At 37.0% G+C, this 26,691-nt stretch overlaps 3 protein-coding genes and 1 long non-coding RNA gene across 6 annotated transcripts in view; 1 reads left to right on the top strand and 3 right to left on the bottom strand.

Moving 5' to 3' along the window:
- Positions 1-27: 27 nt before the first annotated feature.
- Positions 28-1,093, bottom strand: LOC143178927 (uncharacterized). 2 transcript variants are annotated; one of them, XR_013001872.1, is made up of 2 exons: positions 957-1,093; positions 28-798 (listed from the first exon to the last, which is right to left on the bottom strand). It is a non-coding gene; the product is annotated as an uncharacterized LOC143178927 (long non-coding RNA). The 2 variants fall into 2 exon arrangements; XR_013001873.1 differs by having other exon boundaries at positions 902-976.
- On the top strand, positions 737-7,164 carry LOC143178925 (folliculin-interacting protein 2). 2 transcript variants are annotated; one of them, XR_013001871.1, is made up of 13 exons: positions 737-995; positions 2,472-2,670; positions 2,870-2,959; positions 3,048-3,127; positions 3,207-3,277; positions 3,379-3,492; positions 3,566-3,797; positions 3,889-4,215; positions 4,292-4,376; positions 4,599-5,908; positions 5,991-6,224; positions 6,308-6,453; positions 6,549-6,689. XR_013001871.1 is itself a non-coding variant. In XM_076377865.1 (12 exons), the coding sequence occupies exons 1-12, from the start codon at positions 898-900 to the stop codon at positions 6,759-6,761; spliced, it is 3,282 nt and encodes a 1,093-aa protein (XP_076233980.1). In that variant the 5' UTR covers positions 737-897; the 3' UTR covers positions 6,762-7,164. The 2 variants fall into 2 exon arrangements, 1 of the variants encoding a protein (XP_076233980.1); XM_076377865.1 differs by having other exon boundaries at positions 5,991-6,453; positions 6,549-7,164.
- Positions 7,165-7,556: 392 nt separating this feature from the next.
- On the bottom strand, positions 7,557-11,041 carry Cct4 (chaperonin containing TCP1 subunit 4). The gene is made up of 9 exons (XM_076377866.1): positions 10,731-11,041; positions 10,136-10,188; positions 9,845-9,934; positions 9,476-9,727; positions 9,214-9,309; positions 8,979-9,140; positions 8,560-8,904; positions 8,025-8,276; positions 7,557-7,952 (listed from the first exon to the last, which is right to left on the bottom strand). The coding sequence occupies exons 1-9, from the start codon at positions 10,837-10,839 to the stop codon at positions 7,707-7,709; spliced, it is 1,605 nt and encodes a 534-aa protein (XP_076233981.1). The 5' UTR covers positions 10,840-11,041; the 3' UTR covers positions 7,557-7,706.
- Positions 11,042-22,530: 11,489 nt separating this feature from the next.
- The window catches only part of LOC143179356 (uncharacterized), a 165,692-nt gene continuing 161,531 nt past the window's right edge, over positions 22,531-26,691 (bottom strand). Inside the window, exon 7 of the mRNA XM_076378546.1 lies at positions 22,531-24,842. Within this exon, the coding sequence (XP_076234661.1) occupies positions 23,694-24,842 (1,149 nt within the window). The 3' untranslated portion in view covers positions 22,531-23,693. The remainder of the gene's footprint in view (positions 24,843-26,691) is intronic.

Raw genomic sequence — 26,691 nt, forward strand, 5'->3', positions numbered from 1 at the left:
TTATTAATCATCTTATTTCTCTAAAATACGGATTCTGATACTTTAATGTAAAGTTGTAAATGGTTGATTAATTGTTTTTATCTATGACAGATCAGTAAGTACAGGGCATTACAAATTAAAAGTTTAATACATTAAAGGCTTAATATGACTAAAATAAAGATTAATAAATTTGTCGAAGTTGATCACCATTTATCACTTTCGCAGTATTTAAGTATTTGCAGAATTAATTTCTCGATCGATTATTAATATTTTTTTGTTGACCCAAATAAGCTTCACTCTATAATAAAATCATGTTCTATAACAAAACACTGATTTATCACTAATCTGTTTCTACTCCCATTTTTCTAATACCCATTATCGAGCACCTTGTACTTCCAATAAATCTGCATCGCAAGAAAATATCGAGCTTGTATCAGACGTGCACCATAGAATTCGTCCCTTCGAGCACGAATTCAAACGAAATTACATAATGCACGCTACGAACTGTAGGTGCTGCTTTCTCGCGGCGTAAGCAATAACTTCTTTCGAAGTAGGAACGTGATACACAGTCGGCAACAGTCGGCAATCCGAGCCGATTAAAGAAATCTCTTTTCTTCCAATTCCTTCGATCCTTTTCTCCGCGATCCTGGCCATTTCCACAAAACGGATTCTTCGTTCGTCGAGAACCGAGGCAAATTGTGCGGGCGGACAAACGAAAGAGCGGAGGAGGATGTTCGTTGTCCGAGTGACGGAGACACGATAATCTCGCGCAATCATATGACTCTTCCGCACGTGACTTTATTTACAGTTGACTGATACCTGCGAACATGTATGGTGCAGTTCCTCGTGACATGATACACCGAAAACGAAACAAAGTTAGCGAGCAATGCGGTAATTCTAAACGTTCGTTAATTTATAATGCCTTTGCTTGATAAGCTGTTCCCTTCGAGGAGGAGCTTCAGGAACAACGTTCAGACCTTCGTTGCCTCAAATGTTCAGACACAGGAAGACGATAGGTGAGAACTGAACCCTTCTTTTTTCGGGCATACTCTTTTATTTGTCCCTATTTATTTAGCCCACTCGTAGCCCCCTTCCCACTGCACCATCATCGCTCTATATTTACCGATCTTATTCATCGACCCGATATCTATCATTGATACGGTGTATCGATCGTTAGCGTTCCTGTGCTTGACCCTAACGCTCGTTCTGTACTTCCGTTGACCTAGGGCATGGTTCCTTCCGTTGGAGAACTCGAGGGAGTGAACATTTGAATTGCTCGATTCGGGGAGGATGTATCTTCGAGAAACCTTAACCTATTTCGCGTTTTGTCTCTTATAACCCATTGGCGGGAGTCGTAATAGCTTGTTACCAATACACTCGTGACTTGGCTTGCGCATCGAGCCGTGAAATTGACCTTTATTTAGAAACTTTGCAAACATCCGTTACTTATAAATATTCAGATTTCTTTAGACCCCTTTTATCTATGTACCTTGAGTTTGCGTTTTATAGAGGCATAAGCGTGTCTTTTGATTTGAAAAATCATAATTTGTCACTGTTCGGTTTACGCGAATAAATTTCATTCACCTTCATTGAAATGTCTAACGGATTCTACTTTGTGCTCTTACGCACAATGTAATCGGAACTTTTGGCAAGAGTTCTGAGATTGTTTTGATACTTTAACTTGACATTTGCTGTAAATTAAAACGTTATATAAGGAAAAATAAATATGTTATGCTGTTATGATATTAGAAAAGCATGGTTTGAAATTAGAACATCATTCCGTCCCATTTCTCTTGCGTGTATACACGTAATGAATAACGGTATTAAAGTTGCGCGCATTCACATGTACCTATTTTATAATGTATAATAAAATCGAATGTTTAGTGCAAAATACATCAAGGATTTTCATTTTAATTAAATAATACCGTCCTATTATTAGCAATCTCTTAATGTATTAAATTCAAGGAATGTAATCAATAAATGGTACAAGTATTTACAATGAATTAAATAAATGTTAAACTTTGTGAATTTATTTATATTATTATGTAGAATGTTTAAAAAAGAATCTGAATTTAGGAGTTTATAATATTTAAAATGGGTAGCATAAAAAAGTAAAAAATTAATATAAATTTTACAATCATTTCTTATATTATAAATTGCATTATATATTCTGTATCTAACATGTATGGATTATATTTCAATGGATCATACACTTTCATGTACTCCTCAATGACCTTAAAATATTTTTCTAATATATTTCTAGACTATTTTTCTATTTACTTTTAATATGCTGCAAAGATTCTTTTTATCCCCATAGAAAAATATACATACACAACTGAAACTTGTAGCAATAGTAGTAAATTTTGTACCAGAATTAAATTTAAGATCCATATTAATTAAGCATTATTTGTTCCTCTTGATAAAAGTAATAAGCCCCTAAAGTCCTAGATATCCTTTTTGAACACTCCGTATTTCATGTTTACTTTCTGCAGGAGTCCTGCATTATGTCTTGGAACAGATCAAATTCGGATCTTACTGTTCAGAGAGTGTGAATGGCGTGGAAAAAAGCTTCTGTTTGATTCACTCTCTTTGGAAAAGCGATGGTGTAAAAATAAAACATGTGATCTCAAAAGCAATAGTGGTTCATCAAGTAATGACTTCATTAACTTTACCACCAGCCATGGTTTTGAGGTAGTAAATCATCAACATGTTTATTTATTCTTTAATGTTAGATAGCGTAAAAAAATTATGCATATACTTTTAAAAAATCTTGTACAATTTTTTTTATTCTATTATTAATCGCAAAATAATTACTACTTAAAATATACATTGAATTTTAATAAAACTGATTTAAATTTACATATTCAATTAATGCATTACAATTTTATAGAAAGAAAAGACAGCTGAGGATGACGTGAGTGCTCTGAGTGAAATGGTTTTTGGAACCGTAGCAATGACGTACAGAGGATCATCATTTAAGGTATAATTTAATAGAACACATGGTAGCTTGAAAGTAAAACGATAAAAAAAGTTTCAATTTTCATCTTACCTTAATACTGTGTTTCTAGATCCATTCAATGAAATCACCATCATATATTATGTGTACAAAAGTTTTCCCTGCTACAGAACACAGTACATGTAAACAAAGGTAAATTTATGGTCCTATATGGTAAAGTAATTTATGCTTTTTTATCATTATATTAATTAATTATTCTAAAATATTCTAGTGAGAGAATTTCTGATGAAGGTTTAGGACGTTCCTTAAATCTCGATTCTAATTCCAGTATGAGAACTCTATGTAAGTTTAACTTAGAAGTTAACTGTTTCAATTACTACTATTTTTCCATGTATGCATTGAAATGAAGACTAGCTGAAATAAAATATCCGAAATTTTTTCAGTGTCTCGACCAAGTTCTGGAAATTTATCAGATTTAAATACTGGCCCACGGAAAAATTCCACTTGCTCCAGTACTGGCAGTGGATGGGACATAGAGATACCACCACCGACGGGCAGTAAGTTTACGTCATCTTAAAGATGATTCGTTGCCAGAAAGTGTCAAGAAGTTTAAGCATAATGATAATCCAGGTTCTCAATCGTTGGAGAGCAATGGATCCTCAGGTATTGGTAGCCTTTCGAGCTTACGTCGAAGGTGGTTACGAGCAGTCTCTACTTCACTTGCACGATCAGATTCCGATGATGCTTTTGGAATACAATATTCGGGCGAAAGTGGAAGCGACAATAAAGATGGTCATTCCAAGCGTCACAAAACAAGACTTGGATTAACGATGTTAGTCCGATTAACTAAGGGTCATGAAAGGTTTGGTCTTATTTGAATACTTTATTCATATTACATTGACTTCAATTGTCTTAAGAAAATGATTTACGAAATTATTTGTCTTTGATCACAGAAGAATAGAAACATGTCTTTTGGAACATATGGCTCTTCTAGAAGGAATGCTCGATCGTTTACGATATTTTTGCATTGAAACACATAGTGTTCAAAACAAGGGAATGCAACTTTCTGAACGACTGTACAGATCTTCTTCTCGATTTGTCGTTTCTTTACTACGTTTACTTACAAAAGCCAATGCAACACTAAATTTACGTGCACCTTTATTATGGCATGATGTCTTACTTAATTCAGTGAAAATAGAATATAAAATTAGTACACTGCATTATAGCTTGCAACAGATGTGTAAATTACTCGAGGATACAGATACAAAATCGACCAATTTGTAAGTATATAAAAATACTGTGTACTATTGTAATTGTAAGTATCTCACACTGAATAGATAATCATTGATCTTTTAGTTTCTTAAGTACCGTTGTAACTGCTGTGTTAACATATCATCTTGGTTGGATATATACTGCACTGCCTCCTCATGATCGACAATTGGTAACTATATACTTTTTGTGATTAAAATACTATTGCGTGATAACTTGTTTTCGTTGTATACATGCGTTGTTTACATCTTTTTTTAAAGATGTAAAGATAAATGTATAGTTTAGCAAGTAGCTTAGCAAGAGAAAATTAGCAGAAAGTACATTACTTTTCCGAGCTCCCTCGATTGATTTCCGATGTAATTAATTGATGTATCAATACTGACCTTATTTCTAGATGGAAAAATTGGGTACTTGGTATCCATGTAATCCTTTATGGGCTCAACTAGGCGACCTATACGGGGCGTTAGGCAACCCCATCAGGGTGGCGCATACCGTCGTTGCAGGGGATCCTCAAAAAATTGACCTGATAAACTCTACTTTATCTTTTTTATCATATTTCATTCGTAGCGGAGTTGTGCAGAAACGTCAAGAATATTGTTGTGTTACTGAAGAAGATATTCAAGAAGCTGCAAGGCTTTTGGAACAAGCCAAAATAAAACGTCCGCATTTATTCAATACAAAAATAACGTGTAATGATCAAGGTACTTCAATGCCTCAACGTAGACCACACACGTCTACGCGAAAACAAACTTTGTTACCAAAGCGTTCATATAATACAGATAGTGGTAGCGACATTATGCAGCAGTCATATCCTCAGTATAGTCCTGAAAGATTAAGAGCTGAAGGATCAATCAGTTCTCTAAAGCGCAGTACCACGATGGAATCGAATCTTGATTCTTTCATGTTAAAATCATTAGAATCTAAAAGAGACTTGCAATTCATTTCGAAAGAATTTCTTCGCGATAACGATGAAAATGAAAAGGATTTCATCGATAAGGAAACTTGCACATCGAGTCAAGTTAAGATAGTAGTAGACGATGTTACATCACAAGATATCGCTACGACTAAATCTGACACACAATATTTTCCATCACTGCGGAATTTTGAGAAGAAGTTAGAAGATGACGAGATAGAAGAAATGTTTGCAAGTTCTAAAATGAATACACTCGAACAGTATGATGACGCTTACGTTGATACGCTGAAATTGTATTCCAGAAGGCCAGATTTTGAAGCCTATCAGAGCATGGTCGACGAAAGGAAAGATTCGCAAGTTTATTTCATGCTTGGTGACGAAGAGAAATCTGTGAAAACGTTGTCACGTCCACGGGTTGGGTATAACTGTCAGTGTTCTTATATGTTTACCAGTGTACCAAGCACATCTGCGCAATTGCCAGAAGGTGTACTGAGAAAAATTATTCAAAGAAACTTCCCAGAATCCTCTAAAAGTATACAGTCGCCTCCAAATTCGGCTTCAACTATGGCATCAAGATCCTTAGGCTTCTGTCAAAAATGCAATGGCCAAGGCTACGTGTCTCCCCAAAATTATGACAGTTGCAAACAAGTACTGGAAACTCCAACTAATGCCACTGAGGTTTTGCGAACCTGTGGCAATACCGTCGGCGATGGAAACGTTGGATTATCTAGATCAAATAGCTTAGAAGCTTTAATAGAAGCTAGTAATGTTATCGAATTGCCCATGCCAAGGTTAATTTTGCCTAAAACCGTAGAATTTACTAAAAACCTTCGTAATCGACTTGAATGTAACGTAATTTACTTATTGTTGTAGGACAAAAAGTATGAAAAAGACTGATTCATGCCAGGAAATGGGATTTACGAAAACGCTTCTGCAGAACAGAATAAGAAATGAAGAGCTTTACGGACTGAATAACTCTGAAAATGGTTATACGTGGGGTTTGGTCTTACAGGGTTTACCAAAAAAGAAAAAGAGGAGGAAAAAGAATGTCGATAAACAAGTAGAAAATACAGATAGCAGTGAAGTTGAAATAGAAAAAGAATGGTGGTACTGCATACGCGAAGAATGTCTTGCTAACGTGCGTTTTCCAACTATCGATCAACCAATTGCTGAATCAATTTGTATTTTAGCGGATTTAGATACTTGGCGTGTTGGAATTATATCCAATAATACCCCTTCACGTACTGCGCCTTTACCCGTAGGGATGTCACGACTTGTTGCCAACATGTTAGAAGGCTTTTCTTACTTATGGCGAAAATATCATTCAGCATCACACGTAAGAAATGAAGTTTTATTCAATAGGCATAGCGTTAAGAAAGAATATTTAGAATGTTTCAGAGAATAAAATATAATAAAAAGTTTTCTTTACAGTGTGTAGGTATCCTTGAAGCAAAGTTGAGAGAGATGTGGCTAAAGAGTGAGGCATTAGCTGAACTGTTGATGGCAACGGAATTGTGCGATGCCACGGTTGCAAATGTGACGAATGCTCTTGACCTTGATGCTGCAGATATACCACTTCTTTTAGCAGTTGCAACTTCCCACTCGCCAGAGATAGCACAGAGATTTGGTCTCACGCTTACCTGATTACGCTTTTTTATTATCATGAATGTTACTTTTGTGATAAGAGGAACTAATTTGTCTGACAAAAAAACTGTGAAAGGTGTTTCATCATTCAGTCATAGATATGACTGTACATTATTGTTAGCTCAAATATCCTAAGACATCTTCATTCGTCTTTCAAATGATTGATAAAAACCAATTAAACAACTTTTCAGAACATATTTTCTTCGACTAAATTATATTTTAAATGGAATTGCATACTTCATGAAATTTAATGTATAAATTATGAATTTGCATTTACATTATTTGCACTCATTGTTAACATATTTAAAATGTAGAATTTGTTAAGACTTTTAAAAAATTTAAATATCTTCATTTCAAAGACCGAATAATAGTTGAATTTGTTAAACTGAAAATACTATGGCTTTTTTAATGTAAAAAAATGCAATACGTACTCTTTATGGACTATAATCATGAAATCGTCGATTTAACATTGTTACAAAATTGTAAGAATAATTTAACATATAGTATCTGTACTTGTTTTTTTACACAAGATATATGAATTTTGCTGCGCTCACTCTATAAAAGCGGATAATAAAACAAATTTTTTATACTTCCACGTGTTTTAGTATCTCTTTCTAGTTGTTCATAATTATTTTATTCTTTATGAAATTATAGAACCTATCAGTAACGACTATAATAAATAAATCAATTGACATAATAAAAAAACGTATTTTGTATGAAATAAGCATTAAATGAAGTCATTTTATTATATTTAAAAGTGGGTCGATTTTATTTTGACATATGCTTAAGAAAAAATTCAGGAACGTTAAATAATTCGATTTTATTAGTTTAATAAATCGTAAAAATATTAGAAGCTAAATATTAATTCAAACCTGTGATCAGCATCTTCTGTTCGAGAAAAGTTTGCAGCGTGCAGTTTAAGTGTAAATTTCGTGTTCATTATTATTACTGATTCGTATTCACGATATCATCAATCTTTAGTATACTACAAACAGTTTCCGAAGCAAGCGTAATAGCGCTTGTAGACACTAGGAGCGGTTGAATTACGTTCTCCTCCAAGATATTAGTAATCGCACCCTTTCGTACATTGATTCCTGCGGTATGTTTACCTTTTGCATGCCGATTTCGGAGTTCCGTTACAGTTGCAATAGGATTTAATCCTGCATTTTCCGCTAGTGTTGAAGGAATTATCTAGAACATTTAAAGAATTTAGTGTAATGTCTGTTTTACAGCAAAGTAAAAACAATTAGGAATGCAATTTACCTCAAATGCATTTGCGAAAGCTTTAATACAGTAAGCATCGACACCGCTTAAAGTTTGAGCATAAGAACCCAGCCTTAATGACAATTCGATTTCAGGTGCTCCTCCTCCAGCGATTAAAGCTTTTTGTTTTACTAAACAACGAATGACACACAGTGCATCATGCAACGATCGTTCTGCTTCTTCTAGAACTAATTTATTACTGCCACGTACAAGAATTGTAACTGTCGGTCCAGGATTTTGAATTTTAGTGATCTAAGAGGCAAGAAAGATTATTCTAAATGATTGAGTTTTCTTAGAAAGTCATATCATTGTACAGGCTATTTTAGAATTAGTGGTACAAAGGTAGTAATTTTACATGAAAACAAATCGAAAATATAGCAGACGCAAATGTTTATATTTCGGTGCACACGAACTGAGTTCAAATTGAAAGCCAATTTTCTTGAAATATTTAGGACCTTTTTTCATGTAAAATCACTATTTTTCCGTTTATCTACCAGTTCTGGAATACTATATAATAAGCACATGTTGCACTGACCTTAACGAATTTCGAATTTCCAGTTTGTACTTCTTCACATAATTCTGCATTAACAAGATTTTCAGCAACAAAGTGATCCAATGACGCGATTGGTCTGCAGCCCAACGTTTTACAAACGAAGGGAATATTTTCACGTTCGATATCTTTAATTACCATAACTTTAATTTTATCTAAGAAGTGTATGGCCAAGTCACTAATAGCGTCACGCAGAATGGATTTTTGCACTAGAAGTACATTACAACCAGCCTTCTTGATTTGTTTTACAATATTTAGTATATAAGCTCTTTCTTCTTTCAAGACACGGTCCATAGCAGCGTAATCAGAAACGATAACATTATGATCCATCTAAAATCATAAAAATATTCAATTAAAACTCTTTAGTATTTCTTTTAAATTATTTTTCTTTTTAAATTACTTACATCAGTTTTAGGCGGAGAAATACAGAATTGAATCAAGCCTATTTTTGCTTTCTCAATTCGTTTTGGGCCATTAACATTACAGGATCTTTGTGTAAATATTAATCCGTCTATGAGTTCAGTATCCTCAACAGTACCACCCAACTTCTTTATTACTTTTATATTCTACAAACAAAATTAAATTAATATATAGTCAAGTTATAAACATACTTATTGTGAAATTACTAAGTTTACTTACATTAAGATCGACAGTGCTATCTTTTCCATCTTGAGTAACTTTTAATACTGCATCTACAGCCAAAGGAGCTAACAGACTCGACTGTTGGAAGACAACCTAGGAGGAAAGTATAAAATATATGTAGTACATAAGCGCTAAATTAAATTACATGGTCCCGTTAACCCTCCTGGTACCTTACAATTTTTTTGTATACTTATATTTTTTGATATTTGGGCTTTTAGGTACTAAAAGAGTTAAATTATTCAATACAAAAAGTACATACTTTTGAATTAAGGGAAGTTGCCGCAGTTCTTATCAATGATTGTTTATCTGTTAAATCAACTGGAATTGACCTATATTCCAGCATCTGAACAGCTCTAGTTGCAGCTTTCTGAAATGCATCACTAATTAATGTAGGATGTATTCCTTTTTGCAACAAACGTTCTGCAGCTTCCAAGAGAGAACCAGCTATTACAACAACACTGGTAGTACCGTCTCCAGCTTCAACGTCTTGAGCCTTTGATAATTCGACCAACTGAAAATGTTCATAGATAATTTTTTGCTCAAGTATTATTTCATATTATAATACTCTTATAAATTACTCATATAAACTCCAGAAAAATTTTATTTGAGATAATAAAATAAAGCATACCATTTTTGCAGCAGGATGTATAACATTCATTTCTTTCAAAATTGTTGCACCATCATTTGTAATGGTAACTTCCCCATTAGCAGCTTGAATCTGAATATATATAATTAAGTATTATAATCCATTCTAATTATAATAAAAACATGTAAAATAATACACAATACTAATTATAATGTAAAAACTACTACATATATCATTTGCATATTGAAGTTGAAATTTATTAGTAATCTGTTTTCAATGTATACTATTTAAAATATACAACTACAAGTACATCTAAAAATAATAGAGTTTTACCATTTTATCCATTCCTCTAGGACCCAAGCTGGTACGAATTGCATCACTGACAGCTAAAACAATAATATAATAATAAATATATTTTAAAATATTAAGCAATCAATTTATCCAATGTAATTAATAAATTATTTTTAAATACTTATACAATGTGAGTCTCGCAACTGTATCACCTACATTTTCTTATAAACTATCTGTTGCATGAGAAAAAGTTTGCGACTTTGTATCATTTAATGCATATAATTATTCCTTTCTCCATAAACATGGGTCAAGTTCATACAGGTATGCGTTTCTCGAAAAAAAGTAAGTAACAGATACTTGCTTCTACTCTAATATTTATACAGAATGTGTGAAGAAATTATGTAAATTTAGTTCAGATCTTTTTGGAAACTTTTATCCACTGAAAACCGTGTTGAAACGAAATGATTCGCGTTTACGGTATGAAGGTATCGAAAATACGTTTATGGAGGAAGGGTTAACGAGTTATTGCGCCGCATGCCGGGCATTACTATATAAGGTAAGATTTTCATTGGCAACACAATAATCATTCCACGGAAATCCTAACGCCAACATATTCTGATACTGAGCATTCCTTTACCTTTAGCAGCATTGATATTACTACTTCGAATATCAGTGGGTTTGCTTTTGTCTTTATAAGCTTGTCCATGAGCTCCTCGTACATCTCCGCTTGCTGTGATCGCCGTCATTCTCGGTAGATTGGACACGTTTTTCAGATCAGGTTTGTTCTGAAGTTTATATGCAAGTTTGTAAGGAACTTCGTTCCTCTGTGATTTCGAAATATTTTCGTGCGGCACTTTTCCTTCTAATTTATTAAACGATTTAAAGCAAATTTAATTCCTTGCAATGCATGAACAAACGATCAACACGCTTTCAAGAAACTGGAAACGACTGGAAACTATTGAATACAATGTACCAAGGTTGGGCACTCACAGCAAAATTTATGGTCAAAGAAACTTCGCGGCGCAGCTCACGAATGGTGCTGAAGTCGCAGTTTTGTGGCGACCTCTTTTGTAGATTACAATTCCACGACGTTAGAGGGATTTCAAATTGTTTATTCATGGAAGTTGTTACTTAATAGAATTACAAATACCACGTATGAGAATTTTTAACGAAATTTGGATTTTGATGTTTATAATTCCTAACAGTACATATGTATATACTTGCTTATTAGTCGAACTCGAATATTACGTATGAGGAAATTAATTATATAGACGCGTGTCATGTACGATAAGAGAATACATATATAAAAACGGGTATAATTACGTAAATTATGAAGTTAGACTGAAATAAGTAGTTATCCTGCACTTCTGAAATATTTTATTTTTGTTGCATAGGTGATGTTGCGCGCGCAGTCCACGTCAAATGGAAGAACGTCGCGAATGTATTGCAAAGGTAAACTTTTTATTATTTTCTTTGCTATTATTGGGTAATTTGTTAGATTTTTGTATGTTTTGCGAATATATAAAATATTGTCGTGTTACAATATTTATTACAGTATCTCTTTTGGAAATAAATGATATTCAGTCGAAGAATTTATAGATACTTGAACTGCACTTACTATTACGCATGCGCACAGTCACGTGGTTATTACTGCGCATGCGTGATTGTGCTTTTAACGCTTTTCTTCCTAGTTCGTTCAGCCGTCAAGATCGTATCTCAGTTTTCATTTATTTTTTCATAGAACAAACGTTTAATTCTTCGTCGTTCAATCGTGCTTTGATTTCTGTGGTTTTAGTGTTTAAGATTTTGTGTTTTCTTTGCTTATTTTGCGATGGAGGAGACTTTGAAACAAGAAAATGCTGGTATGTGGGTGACCGTAGTTTCTTCCTTGCTTTGAGAATTTCTCGAATGAATTCTTTATTTTCGTGTATTGAAGTAAATTTTCATTATATAATGTGTATAACGAAGTACATACAATTTTTCTTTCTGTCATTTCAGACTTAACAGCCGCCTCCTGGGTAATTCATCGAGCTATCTTCATCTTGTAGGTACACATTAACGTGAGTACATTTATAATTCCTCTGGTCATTCAACTATGTTGTACGATGTAAAGGCTCGAAGCTACATGATTGACTGGTTGTACTTTTGGTTTTCTTGTAAATATGAAGACCACAGATATAATTTTATACTTGTGAGCAGGATTGCATTTATCTATATCAGTGCTAGGCTATTAGCGTCTCCTGTCGCGGGGAGAGGAATTAAAAAGTATAAAAATAAATCAATTAAAATTAAAATTGTGAAGAAAAAAAAGGTAGTAACTAAATTGTCCAGTTAAAATAAACACTTCTATAGAGTTTCACACACGATCAATGATATTGCCAGTGTATAATATTGTTGATTCAATTTGGCAAGAAATAGCTTTACAATATAGTCCCATAAAGAATGAGACCTCGGTTTGTTCTTAAAATGCTTTATTGTAAATGCAATCCTGCTCCTGAGTAATAACATATTTTCATGATTATAATGTGTTTGTATAAGCATTGACGAAGTATAGCTTCGAAGTATACTTCCTCAATACTTTGAAAAAAGCTTTCTATTATATGTTTGCATAACAGTTAAAATTAATTCTTATTAATTAAAGAAGAAACTCCCATGTAGTTTCTCCCATATAATAGAAGTGTAATTGACCTATCATTCAATATATTTTTCTGTGACACGTTCGGGAGGGAGCTTGTTATTTTTCTGTCATATCTGACGTTATCGACTCAGTCGTAAATAAGATTAGAGCGCCACGAGTGGTAAGAATATGAACGAAGTATATCTCGTACTCGTCGCTGGTAATCACAGTATCTGCCGCAAAACATTTTTCTACTATATCGACTGCATAAAATGTTTCGTATATTCTCCTATAGAGGTCAATGATACACCCTCCATAACAATGCGTCATCTACTGAGCTATATTGAACTACAAAATTGAATTCTTTAGCGGGAATATTCTCCGCTATCCGTAGTACTTGTGCCTTAGACACGATCAAAAGAAAGGAAAACGAGAATCGCTCGAGCTTAAGTGCAAATGTCTTTTATTATTCACACCTTACATCAGATACCTCAATTTCCGAGTGGAAAGTGCTCTTGCAAACATTCCAAAATAAAATGGTCAAGGATTCATAAAACACTTCGCAGATTCGGAACGCCAAAGCAATGTCTCATACTTAAACAGTTCAACAATTCAGTTTTACTCTAATTCCATCGCAACTTCCTGCTTGAGTCATTTGCGTTAGCCTTCCAAATCGTCGCTCGTGGTTAGTAAGACGTAAGTTCTGTTATATTTGTTAAAAAGGACGAACAGTTAGTGTCGACGATGGAGCGGGGTTTGCTTTACAAGGTCTGGTCCGCGCGAGAATACGCGGCACTGTCGAGAAGGAATGGTCGCGAGAAAACTCTGAAGATCGATTGTAAATACAACACGAATTCCTTGATACAACTCTTGCTCTCATAAACCATCGCGTTGGAGGGTTACGAACGACGTTCTCATTTCGTTCTTAAAAGTCCCTTCAATCGCGAGGATCGTTGTGCTTCCCCTCCACGCGTTCAGCCGCGAAATTCGAACGTGAGCCATCCGCCAGAAGCTTTCTCATTGGACGATAGCTCGCACCGAGGTGCGCGATTCCTTCAGCTCTCGTACGAATTTCGACTGTCTGACTGTAACATCGAGTCTCCATTTTCTGCGTTACTTCGTTTTTCCGCGCTTTTCCTCTCTTTTTCATTTTGTACCGTTGTGCTCGCGTTGGAAAGTGAAAGGAAAAACGCACGGCTCTTTACTTTTAGTCGTCTGAGGGTCTGTCCTCTAGACTCGGCTCGAGACGATCAGCGTTGCCGCGCTCTTTGCCGCGGTCGTAGTGAGCATGACGGAACGATGATCGTCACGTTTCGTTGTATGTGGGCGATCATAGGGCATTGCGCACCGAGGCTCCTCGATGATTGGACGTTCGCTTTTGGTAACATCAGAAACAGAGATTCTGGGTGTGATGCTCAAACTGTGCTTGGGCAGGAAAATTTTGATCTTCAAGGCCGCCTCTTTTCACTATATGCGTGTATAATTTCTCTGCCACCCTTTTGTGAGATATAATGACTTGTTTGCTAATTAATTGGAGGACAAAAAGCGTGTTATAAGTTCGCAGGTGTAACGTAGAGAATAGGAAGAAAACTGTAGAGAATAGGAAGCATCTTTCTGATGCCAATTTTGATGTGAACGATTTCTTTTTTAAGTGAATGTATAAGGAGAGGATACTCTATTCGCGATGTCTTGGAATTAGATTAAACAAATTTTGCTTTCATGTATTCTCTTTTTTGGTGAAAGAAAAAAAGTTACCAGTACATGTGGTGTTCTTAAAAATCTCTGTTATTCGCATCTTTCAGGAGATAGAAATGGACACACAAGTTGTCCTAAAAAATGAGACTCTAGTATTACAAATTCATTGTTAACGAACCGTGAGCCTATGACGAAGTAATACTATAACGTAATCTTAGTAGAAAGGTAACTATCATATATAATTGGAAAGTGTTCCGAAATGAATCAGTAGAGCAAATAAAATAAAAAAATTCCAGTTGTTTTATTATTTTACACATATGAAACAACACCAACGTCCCTTTTTCAACACTATAAGTGTACTAATATAGGTGTACACAGTCTATTCAGCTCCATGATGGATAGGGAGGTGCGCTTGGGCCTTTGTACCTTTAATAATCGTATTTCACGTGGACATTCGAGCGCACCTTTTCGCCCTATCACGTTTTCGCACGCTTTCTGTCCTCGATACTCAAAGATGTTTGAGGCAAAGAGACGAAAGATGACGGGGAGGAAGTGGCTCGCGTTGTACGGCCTTGAACGACCAATATCTTCCACCGCTGGTCGATCTGCAAAGGACTAAATAGGAAACACGGTTCTCTTCGACGTTCTTTCTGCTGTTTATTCGCGAGACTGGGCGAGGGACGATCATTAGCGGGGAAAAAGTGATCTTCCTTGAAAACTTTACAGACTTCGGTACTTACTTTTCTAATTGTTAATTCTGCGTGTACGTGTGTGAATGTGTTCAGTGTGCTTCTTAAAATCACTTTGAATACGCAACGAGATCGTCTCGTTTTCTTTCTTATTCACTCTCTCTCACTCTTTCACTTTCACTCTCTCTCACTCTTTCACACACTCTCTCTCTCTATCTCTCTCTCTTTCTCTCTTTCTCTCTCTCCCTTTCTTTCTCTCCCTCTTTCGCTGTCTCCCTTATCAAACATTTAATTCATATATAATATATCTATATTAATATATCTATTTCTATATATATATATATGTGTGTATTTATATATATATATATATATATATATATACTTTACAAACAGGAAACGATTAGACACTAGGGCTCCACGATTGGCCCGAAAAATGGCCGGGTATTCCTTTCGAAGTCGAAAATGGACCGGAGCGAGGGCAACCTTCGAAAGCTCGACAGCTTCTCGATCTTTCCGTTCTCGAAGCTTTCGCGGCGAGACTACGTGCATGTGCTTCCCCTCCACGTTCTTCCCTCCTGAACGAAACAGAGACTCGACCCTCGAAGGGATACTCGGCTATGCGCGTACGAGGCCCGTACAATTGCGTTTAAACTTGCTTAAGGATGCACTTCTTTGTAAAATACAGTAATATCCCGCTTCCGTATAAGTATTATCCGCTTAGAAATTTGTTCTTCATATTTCTTCATCTTCTCTCTCTTTTTTTTTTTTTGTTTCTTCCATAAATTTATACAATAAAATATCACAGTTCTGTTCGTACCACGCAATATAATCAATATATATATGTATATATATCAATTTCCTTACGTTGCCTAAGTGTGTGAATATTTCTCTCTCTCTCTCTCTATCTCTTTCTCTCTCTTTCTCTCTCTTTCTCTCAAATCCTCAGTCTCTCTGTCTCTCTCTCGCTCCTTCTTCGCTTCCAGCACATTCGTAAACCGCAGCAGACACACGAGCAGACACGGATTCTTTCCCTCTCGATTATACCCCGTTAATTGATGCTTGCGTAATGACTGATAGTGTAAAAACGATTTCAATCATCGTGATTCCTGGAATAAGCGGTGCAAAATGAGAAAAAGTGGCTTGGAAATGGGAGGTAATTCATTACACGCGTAACTTCAGTTCCGCGATGCGTCTCAGTCTCGTTGCAAATGAACTCTGCTATTTGGATTGCTGGGGAATTTGAACAGAGAGAAGAGCGAGTCCTCCCATTTCCACGATCGGTTGCGTGGCTCGTTAAAACTTATGATACAGTATTTATTCCCTATAAGCTCGCCGCAGTTTCTAGATTTTAACTATTCGTTGGAATTACACTTTGAGTTTCTTTTAGTCCCACCTTTGATAAGACACATAATTTCTAATTGTTGTTGCAACTGAACCTAGAAATGTGTATAATGTGGGAAGAGGGTCTAAGAAAGATATATTAATTTTACTAGGGTCATGAAGTAAAGAATTATACTGTCGAATTTCTTTCTTCAAATTTTATCTAATGAAAATACATGAAATGATATTGATTAGATCTGTTTCCTTTTCTATATTTCATGCAGTATCAGTTGCTTACTGTCAACAAGTCGCGAGACTATAGCGAATAAAGACTGTAATCGTATAGTGTAGACACAAAGGACATGAGTGATATCAATCGTGATAATGACATCGTTGATAGCAAAACTGTACGCTACTTTTATGAATTCTTGTGAATTCTTATGAATTTCATGCAGTAAATAATGACGATTCAAAGTGTTTCGCGTGAGTCGTGAAAATCCAACAATCCGCAGTCAGAGCGCGAAAAAGTATTTCTTTCTTCGTTGTTTGAAATTAAATGAGGCTAAAAGGAGTTTCTTTTCGCGGAAAAACGATTGCGAAGAAGTCTCTATGTTCGTCGCGCTTCTTCCTGTCTCCTAGAAGTATGGTGGACACATTCTTGCAAATGTTAATATTAAAAAATAAACAGGAGAAGTAGCGAGCGAATATGGAAAGAGGAGTAAGAGTTTGCAGAGAAGAAGGAGGGAAAGGTTATGTTTACACTTAGAACAACTGATCATTGTAATCCCAATTTTTACATTTCGTAACACTTTTTGAAACAAAATTTAAGATGTATCTACTGCGTTATCTGAATGCCTCTTCTTTAGTTTCAATTCCCATTTACGTTGCACATTTCTGTGTTTTAAAGGCAAAGCAGCAAAAGTCACGTTTTTCTTTTCGAGCTTTTCTGACATTTAAAGTTTTTAAACCGAAAGTTTCTTTGATTTCATTCGTTTATGTTAAAAATAAAAGTTTTATCCTTTAGCTTTCAATTAAGACATACAGAGGAATTTTTTAAAATTATGACTTATATGTACCGCTTTGCCTTATAAATACAGATTTATACCATTGAAGAATGTAGATCTCCAAGTACTATATGTAACTCTTTCAGTGTTACGATCTTTAAAGGAAGAAACATTCAGGACGCGTGGATCACCCCTTGAAGGATTCGCTAGATTATTTCCTAGCTATCTTCTCATTAACTCTATTAAAGCTGAATTTTAACAGATTCATAATCTACAGTAATTTAATCCTAAACAATTTTCAACGAAACTTATTTCTTACAATTAGAAGCTAGATATCTCATCCTTTGTGCTCGCCACGAAGTAAACAAAAAAATTTGGTCCTTCGTCCTATTCTTTTCACAATATATCAATCCTCCTTCCCCCCCGACTTGCTTCGCTGTTCTCTAAATTAAAAAATACTCTTTGTCTCCTAGAGGAAGGCAAGAGAAACTATAATAATTTGTACAGCAGCTTATACGCGATTCGTCTTGAACGTGTAGAGGAAAAAAGCGTAGGGTTTCCGGGTGTGAGTATAAGGAACAGGAGCTGAGTGTGCACCTCTTTCGGGATTGGTGATAAAACAAAATCAGCTCGACGAGTGAACGAGCTAAGCTGTCCAACGTCTCTCCTCCTTTCAGTGGTTTCTTTTAACGTGACAGTTTATTAAACGAAATCGTGATTATAATAATAATATTAATAATAATAATAATATTAATAAAATAATAATAATAAAATAATAATCAATGAAACTAAAGGATAGAGAGAAAAACAGATCACAATTAAAGCGCGGGGGTACCTGACGCCGTAACCACCCACATCCCCAAAATAAACGAAATCCTCGACTTCCGTTCTGCGTCTCCCCCCCCCCCACCCCTGAATTCAATTTCGCCAAGCGTCAACGAAAAACGACGATTCCCTAAATCATTCTTTCTGTCTCTCTCTCTTCCCATCTTTTCGTCGTTTGTCACAACGTTTCGTAAACGCTGTCCCCCATTTTTCTATATCTTTAGCTTTTTTACAACGCTCGATCGGGTATTTCGGTCGTTTATCATTAATTAACCCTCTCTTGTTTCTTTTTTATTTATAATATATATATATATATATATATGTATGTATATATATATATCTTTCTCTCTCGCTCGCTCTCACTTGCCCACACACAAACGCACTCTCATTCATTCTCTTTCTCTTTCTCTTGTTCTTAGTAACAAACTAATAGTTTTAAACAACTTGAGCACAGGTGGAGCGCCGACGTGTCGCGTCCCGCGGGCTTCCCCTCGTTCACTTGGTCCTCGGGAACTTCCGATGGACAATTTTCGTCCATCGAAAGGTACCTGGGATAGTAGGGATCGTAGATGGAAATAAAGGCGAAATGCGAGGCGGAAGTATGAGAAACAGAGAAACTGTTTTCGCGGTTAGGTGGATCGTTTGGGGAAGGGGGAGCCCCGAAACGGGACACGCACGGCGCCATAACAAGAAATTATCTTCTACAGTACTTGACGCACGCGTACTTCTTCCTCTTTCTCTCTGTCCCTTCGCCAAAGTTGCGACGACCAGAGATGATTGCGAGTAGTATGTAGCTGTTACTCATTAACTGCCACACTTCAAACACGTTTATATCTGAAAATTACTTCTTTTTCATATCGCTGTATTTTCTGAGGGAAAATAAAAAAAAGAAGTAATTTTAATGAGTGGCAATTGTTTGCAGATTTGTATGCATATGGAGGAAAAGAGAAAATGCATGAAATTCTTTTAAATTGTGTTTCATTCGTTAAGGAAAATGACACGTGGACAAAGAATTGTAATCGTTATATTTTTCGTTACTATAGAAATGAAATATTGAATCTATTATTATATTTTATATATTTTATATTTAGTAGTCATACAAAGAGGAGATTTCTTTAACTTCTTTCCTCGTTCATATTTATTATATTCCTGCGTCTTCTGCGGATTGTTTGAGGTAGGATTACTTTGAAACGAACTACCGAAGTTGTTAACCAGATCTCTTAAGCTTTCACTCATTAACTTTTCAATTTCATTGAAGTTAAAGTTTTTATTTGCTTGTGCCACCTGTTCTTTCGCGTTTGCCAATATCAGTTTAATTACGTTAATGTAACAATGGTAACACGTTCTTTTTCTCGTAATTATTTATACGTTTTTGGGCTAGGCCTATATATGTACTTGTAATATTTCGATGAGCTCAGCTTTTTAAAGCTCGGGTTAAAAAGAATACTTTGTTCTTTCGATCTTTTGTTCTCTCGTTCAACCTGGCAACATGTTTTCAGTGTATAATTACAAATACCACTTTGTGAAGATTCACCTGTTCACCTCTGCGTGATAATCTCCTTTTTTTAGCACGAAATATTAATGAAGGATTGCATGTAGAGAAACTACACTCCCTCCATTAATTCAAATTTCATTTAAAAATAAAACTTTGCTCAAGTCAACTTTTCTGTCTTCATTAGAAATATTCTATTATTAATTTATTACAAAAAAGTGATACATAAATATTTTCGGTATAAGAAAACATTTTTTAAATAAATAGTATATCAACTGATAAATAGCTTCACTTACGAAATAAATAACTAACTTACATATGTGATTCCTCTCGTTTAAAAATTTGAAAAGCTAGTAAATAATGCAACAAATTCCCTTAGGTGAAAAGAACAAGTGCCTAAGCGTAACATCATTAGAGCAACAGTAATGTAAATTGTTTTTACATTACATTGTTTAATCGGTGACATGTCATTCCTCTTATTAATCAGTGCACTTTTATTCTATAAATTCGTGTACAAAGGAAAAGGTAAAGTGGTAGTTTCGTTTATTATCTCTGACCGTCCGACATCAATACAGGATTCTTCAGAAACGAATTGTAAATAGTTTACCATTATTACATTATTCCAACTTTAAAAGTAAAGTGGATTCGTATCAAAGATGCGGCCTCAAAAGAACTCACAGTAAGTCCTGAACCATTTTAAAAAATGTTGAAGAGATAATTGCTAATTTCCTTTCTATCATTCTTTTCTTCGACGTCCCTGTTCGTTAAAGAGTTGAGGTTACAGGGAAAACCAAGAAAAATCGTACCGCGAAGTATACCTGTTTTCCAAAGGGGTAGTTTACCCTGTCGAAGGCGGCGGGGTCACAACTTTCTGGGTCGAGTGGATGTTTCGCTCGCCACGGGATAATTAACGAGTATGAAAACTTGCATGGTGCGTGTATACGCTTGCGTATGCATGAGGGCGAAGGAGCAAAGGGTGGTGAACAAAAGGGGAAAGCTAAGTAAGCATCGCACGCCCTTTTAAGTAGATGTTACAAGCGTACACAGAAATGGGGAACGCAAATCGCGTGGATATTCTAATACGTGAGGCCATAAGAGAAGGACAGAGAGACACAGAGTAGATAGACAACAGTCTCAGTGTTTAATGTGAAGTTAACCGAGATAATAGAGAATTATAAGAGGGACGAGGATAGAAAAGTAAGGGAAAGGACAAGAAGCGGCCAAGAGAACGAAAGAGGAGCAGAGTAAAACGATATTACGGGGATCCTCTTTGCAGTTAAATATTCTATATATGAAAATATATATAGGTAAAGCAATAAATAAATGTTATATACTCTTGTTATATTAAGTAATTAATAATTGGCAAGCGCGTAAGGGAAGATAGAAAAAAGTTATGAATTTGTCTGAAGATATTTCAAGTACCTTATGTAACGAAACACTTGCCACTCGGCGAGCAAGTGAACGTGCGGGGGTGTGCGCTGCGTGCAAGGGAGAAAGAAATAAGTAATTATCACCTAAAACTATTTATGATAATCTTTCTGCTTCATAAGCGTGCCTTCGTTTCGGTCGCTTTCAACCACCTTCATTTCTTTCTTTGTCTTCTTTTTCTATACTTGATCGATTGTCCAGCTCGATCAGAATTAAACAATACGTAAACAAGATTTTAATAGCAAGCTAATATTAGAATTTACTGTTATAATACGCGAAATTACCACTTTGCCACATTGCCGTGTTTTAGAATGGAGATTTGCATATGTTTTCTCTACTTTTCATGAATTCACAGATAAATGTCATTTCATTGATTAAATCTAAAAATATGACGCAAAATTTGTTTCTGTGTCAAGAGTCTTTTGTTTAGTGTTATGAACGTATACTTCTACATTGTACCTACTTTTTGCTTCTTGAATTTGCAAGTGTTATCCCCCATTTCATTGACTTTTTTGTGGTTGATACCGAGGATTATAAGCAAATTAATTCGTATACAAAATATAGAACTTTTGTTTTTTCGAACTTTTGTATAGTTTTGTGAATTATATTACGCTAATTAATTCTCTTTATTTCTCTTGTAAATATTCTTCCACTAAAAGTCAAACAATAGAAAATTTTTAATACAAACGGAGAATACCATTTTGTAGAGATATAATTTTTTATATGAAATAAACAAAGTTCACTTGAGCAAAATTGTATTTTTAAACGAGGCTTGAATTATTAGAGGAAACATAGTAATAAAATTTTGGCTTGACGAACCATGTTATGTTTTAAGAAGATAAATAATTGTCACGCATAAGTGAAAAACCTTTAGTTTAGCAAGTGGGATATCCAATTGCTTATAAATATATAATTAGGTTCGAACATGGTATTCGATGAAACGCTCTATCACTTGACTCGAATAAATAAATCTTTTACTCAAATATTTATAAAAAATACAATTGCACAATGCTGGAAAGCATATAATCCTTTCAACCAAATAGTAAGTTTAAAAAAGCCTAAATAAATAGGATGCAAAAGCGTAGTAAAAGATGTGATTGATAACTTAATTAGTTCGTCTCAAAGTGATTCAACTTCAAACAGTTCTACAGAACAAAAAAATAACTAAATATGTGTTGAATATGATAAATATAATTTTTACTTATATATAGCTACCATAAAATATATTACAAAATTTAATATTTCACTCTTATAGTAATAACAAGTTAGACGTTTACAATTTGATAGTTGTCCACAATTTTTCACGTTTTACACCTTAAATGTTTCCGAATTTTTAAATGTTTTAAAAATGATTTAAATAGTTTTGAAGCAAAAATTACATAATTTTATTGTAAAAATAAATCTTACGAGTTGAATGCAAATATTTGTAATTTAATCGTAAAAGGAAATGTTGCTAGATAAATATTAGATTGCATTGTTTACAATCCGAAATAAAACAGTTTTATGTTTTATAAATACAATATCAGGATATCCAATTAAAGCGTAGCAATTAATGAGACGGGAGTAAGTCCCACCTCAGTCCTCTACCACTCGCTTATCATCTCTGATTGTCCCAATTTCAGAAAAATACGTCTCTAGAGTGAATTGAAAGAAATTAGATCAGAATTAAATTCTTATGTCACAATGAAAACTTTTCATCATTGTCTCTTTACAGCTCCTTCGAATTTCGTTCAATTCTCCTCTACGAAAAAAGGGAACTCAACTAAAATTGCAACAACGCTGAAACATTGCATCCAAGCGTGAACAAATTTGTTCGAAATTGAACTTCGTATGTCGAAAAATCGCCTCGAACTCCCTTCGTATTCACGGTCACAATGTTACCAAAAACTGCGATCACAACTACTATTCTTTTTACATAGAAATCCGCGCAGCAGTTCCTACCAACGAGCGATTCACTTTCACGCTAGGTACGATAAAAAGAAATCTGTTAAAAACGTAAAAGAAAAGTCTCTTTGTCGACATAACCCTTGGCTCTGCGTACTCAACAAAAATGTCTTCATCGTAGGAAAATCGTTTTGACCACTTAAGACCTAAGTGTCTGCAACTAAAACTTAAGAGAAAAGGAAAAAACGAAAACAAAAATCGATGATCCCAGGGCGAGTGTAGTCATCCCTAGCACAGTACTTTAAAACAGAAAAAAAAAAGGAAAAGAAAAAACAGGAACAATTTGGAATATCATCCGTGATCAGGACGCCCGTGCGCACTTGGGTCTGAGAATAGTTAAAATGGGCCTAAGACGCTGAAGGGAACTGAAGGGAGAGAGATCCGGAGGATCGATCAATTCGACTAAAAGGATCCATTCCCACAGAACACACGTAGAACAGAACTTTGTCGAATTGTCACGTTCGAGGTCCAGGAAACAGAGTCGCTGGACAAGGGACGAGAACAAGGACACGACAAGGGGGAAAAAGAAAAAACCGAGGAGAAATAGCGAACAGTGGTTGCTCTTAATCTCCAAGACCAGCCGGAGTTACTGTTTCTCCTTGAGTCCGCCGAGGAGAGCGTGGCTCTCCATCGTCGCGCTCAGGTTGCTCAAGTTACTAAGGTTGCCCAGGTTGCCCAGGTTGCCGAGGTTCCCGAGGTTCGGTTGGTGCGCGTAATTCCTTATCTGGTGCAGGCTGATCAACTGATTCGGAAACGACGTCGCGTTCTGATTGCTGGTCGTCCCCGACGTGACCCCAGACGAGGAGGAGGCGGGCGAGGACTTCTGCGTCGTGTTGAAGGCCTCGTAGAGGTACGGCCTAGAGGCCGGGTGATGGCTGCCTGGGTAGTGCAAATGATTCAGCGGGTTCAGCGGATGCTGCATAGAGGAGATCGAATTTATCGAGATCGAGGAGATCGGCGTGAACGCCGAGCTGCTGTTGGGGTGATGATTGGCGCCTGGTTGAGGCGTCTGTTGCCTGGAATCGTTCTCGATTGATTCCGTGCGGTGTCCGTGCCCAGGTAACAGCATCTCCGGGTTCTGGTTCTGATGGTAGTCGGTATGATGGTGAGGCAGCCGCTCGTGCAGGTCGCTGATCACCGAATCGGGGCTGACTTTCGGCCAGTAGTGATCCTGGTGGTGTGCCGCCATCGCGTGGATGGACGGCCTGAGGCCCGTGCCGATGATCGGCGGTCTCTTGTCGGTCCTCTCCGCGTGCTTCTGCATGTGCTTCGCCAGGTAGGTCTCCTGGGTGTAACTCTTGCCGCAGTATTGGCAGATGTGCGTCTTAAGGTGCTTCGACTCCTTGTGTTTCGGTATGTGCTCGAGCAGGCTCGGCTCGTCGGAGAAGCACTTGTAGCAGGAGTTACACTTGTACGGCTTGTCGGTCTGGTGGCAGCGGGAGTGGCTCTGTAGGTTGCTCAGCTGGCTGAACGCCTTCGTGCAACCTGGATGCCGGCACTTGTACGGTTTGTCGCCAGTGTGCGTGCGGATGTGCTGCTGTAGGTGGCTCAGTTGGGTGAACTTCCGCTGGCAAATCTCGCAGCGGTACGGCTTGATGCCCAGGTGGATCCTGGTGTGCTGCGACAGGTACGACGAGTTCGCGAACGCCTTCGAGCACTGGGTGCACTTGTACGGTTTCGCCTCGCGCATGTGGATCTGCGTGTGGAGCTGCAGGTCCGCCTTGCTACCGAAGATCTGTAACAAAAATGATACACGTGGTTAGTTACTCTGTCTTCAATGGGAGCTATCGAAATGACGCCTTCATTTCATTCTGCTATGTTCCTAGTTATTCCCAGTTACGTCACAGCTTTACCGACCATTTTCACAGACGATCTATGGGTATTCAATGCTTCACTGATTACTTTCTGTTACGAATCCGTGACATTCTTAAGCATACGTAGTCATTTTCTTCTGGCAAAGTGTTTAAGTAGAGATCGCTCAAAATGACCGTTACGAATGTGTTAATAACAGTAGATTGAACTGTTGAGTCTTGCCCTTTATAGTCTACAGAAGTACTTATTTTCTTCAATATTAACTACAGGTACTACACTATACCTCATGCTATAAGAAAGAGTAATAATAATCCTTGGAGGCATCGTTTAGGGTTCCATGTATCTTATGACTGCATTATGAACACTAATATATTATGCAAAGTTCTGATAGGCATATCGAAATTACTAATACGTAGTAGAAAAAAGCTACCAACAGTAGCTCTAAATGAAGGTAGCCTACATGGAAGGTTCATAATGCGTAAATCTCTCCGTCGTTCATCTCTCCCGTACTCTTCGGGCTGCCCAGCGACCTAGCCTTAGACAGCTAGACCTCCGCGATAGGATCGCATCAGGTAGATAATTAGCTCGTCGCGACCGAGAAAACAAAGTCCACGAGCAACGAGATGAGGCAGTTTCGAGAAGGAGCGGCCGTAAACCGTCGGCAGTCGCTTTTCCGCGGACTCATTCGCGCCGCGATCGACCGAATAATGAAAGAACGAATCGACAGGTGAAGGGGTTCCATCGTCGTTCGCCTCTTGGCCGAGGTCCCCTTCCACGCTGCTCAGCGCTGCTCCGCTTCCTCCTTCCTCTCTCTCTCTGTCGGCGCATTAGCCGAGTGCCGCAGTATATTTATAAATAAATAAATGTAAACGAGGACTGGCGGTAGCCAGAGCGTACGCGCAAAGGCGGGGAGAAGATGACCTTGTCTATCATGGCCTAGCCTGCAGGCATACCTGACTGACTGGCTTCAGCTACCGCATAGAGATCTCCCTCTGCTCCTCTCCTCTCTTAATTCTTCCAGATCTTTTTATTTCGTCCCTCATCTCCGTCTTGCCTTCACCGCCTCGTCCCTTTTTGCTCCCTGCTCTCTCGGCGCTCTTTGTACGCTAGTTCGTTCTCTTGGTCGGCAGTCTTAAATACCTTCTTCTCATCTTTCCGCTGTTCCTCTCCGTTCGCGAAAGACGGGAAAGAGGAAGAAACGGCGACAGCGTTGACGACTCGTCAGCGTTGCACGCCGATGCTCACGGCTGCTTTCAATATTGGCTCAGCCCGTTCTAATTTGTCCCGCTTAATTGATGTACAGGGGAAACGGATCGCCACTCGGCTGGAAACAAAGTTGCGCGAGACTTCTGTCCAGTTCCGCGAAACTGGCACAGAATTGAGCTACGATTCCTGCTCTTGATGGACCGGTTTCCAGCCATGGCTTTTTCGAAACCCAGTCCCCGTTAGGGGCCCTCTTCCGTTTCCAGCCGCCGACGGTCCGGGACCCAATTCTGTTTTAATCGCGTCTAGCTGTGGCGCTTCGTCCAGAAGAGGGGGGGGAGGAGGAATCTCGTAATTTGCCTCGGCCCGGTCCTCACGATCCTTCCGTGCGATAAAACTCTGTCAAGGATCACGGTGACAGACCATGCGCCCGCGCTGTGGCAAAGAGTAATTCACTCGGGTCACGAGATACCGTTCTGAAATTATGACGATACGTATTCGAACTTCTTGGAAGTCCTCGGCGTGATCGAGGACGGGGGGATATCGCGCCGAGAGGACGCAAAGAATTG

Source organism: Calliopsis andreniformis, chromosome 5 (genome assembly GCF_051401765.1).
Source record: "Calliopsis andreniformis isolate RMS-2024a chromosome 5, iyCalAndr_principal, whole genome shotgun sequence".
Lineage (NCBI taxonomy): Eukaryota > Metazoa > Arthropoda > Insecta > Hymenoptera > Andrenidae > Calliopsis > Calliopsis andreniformis.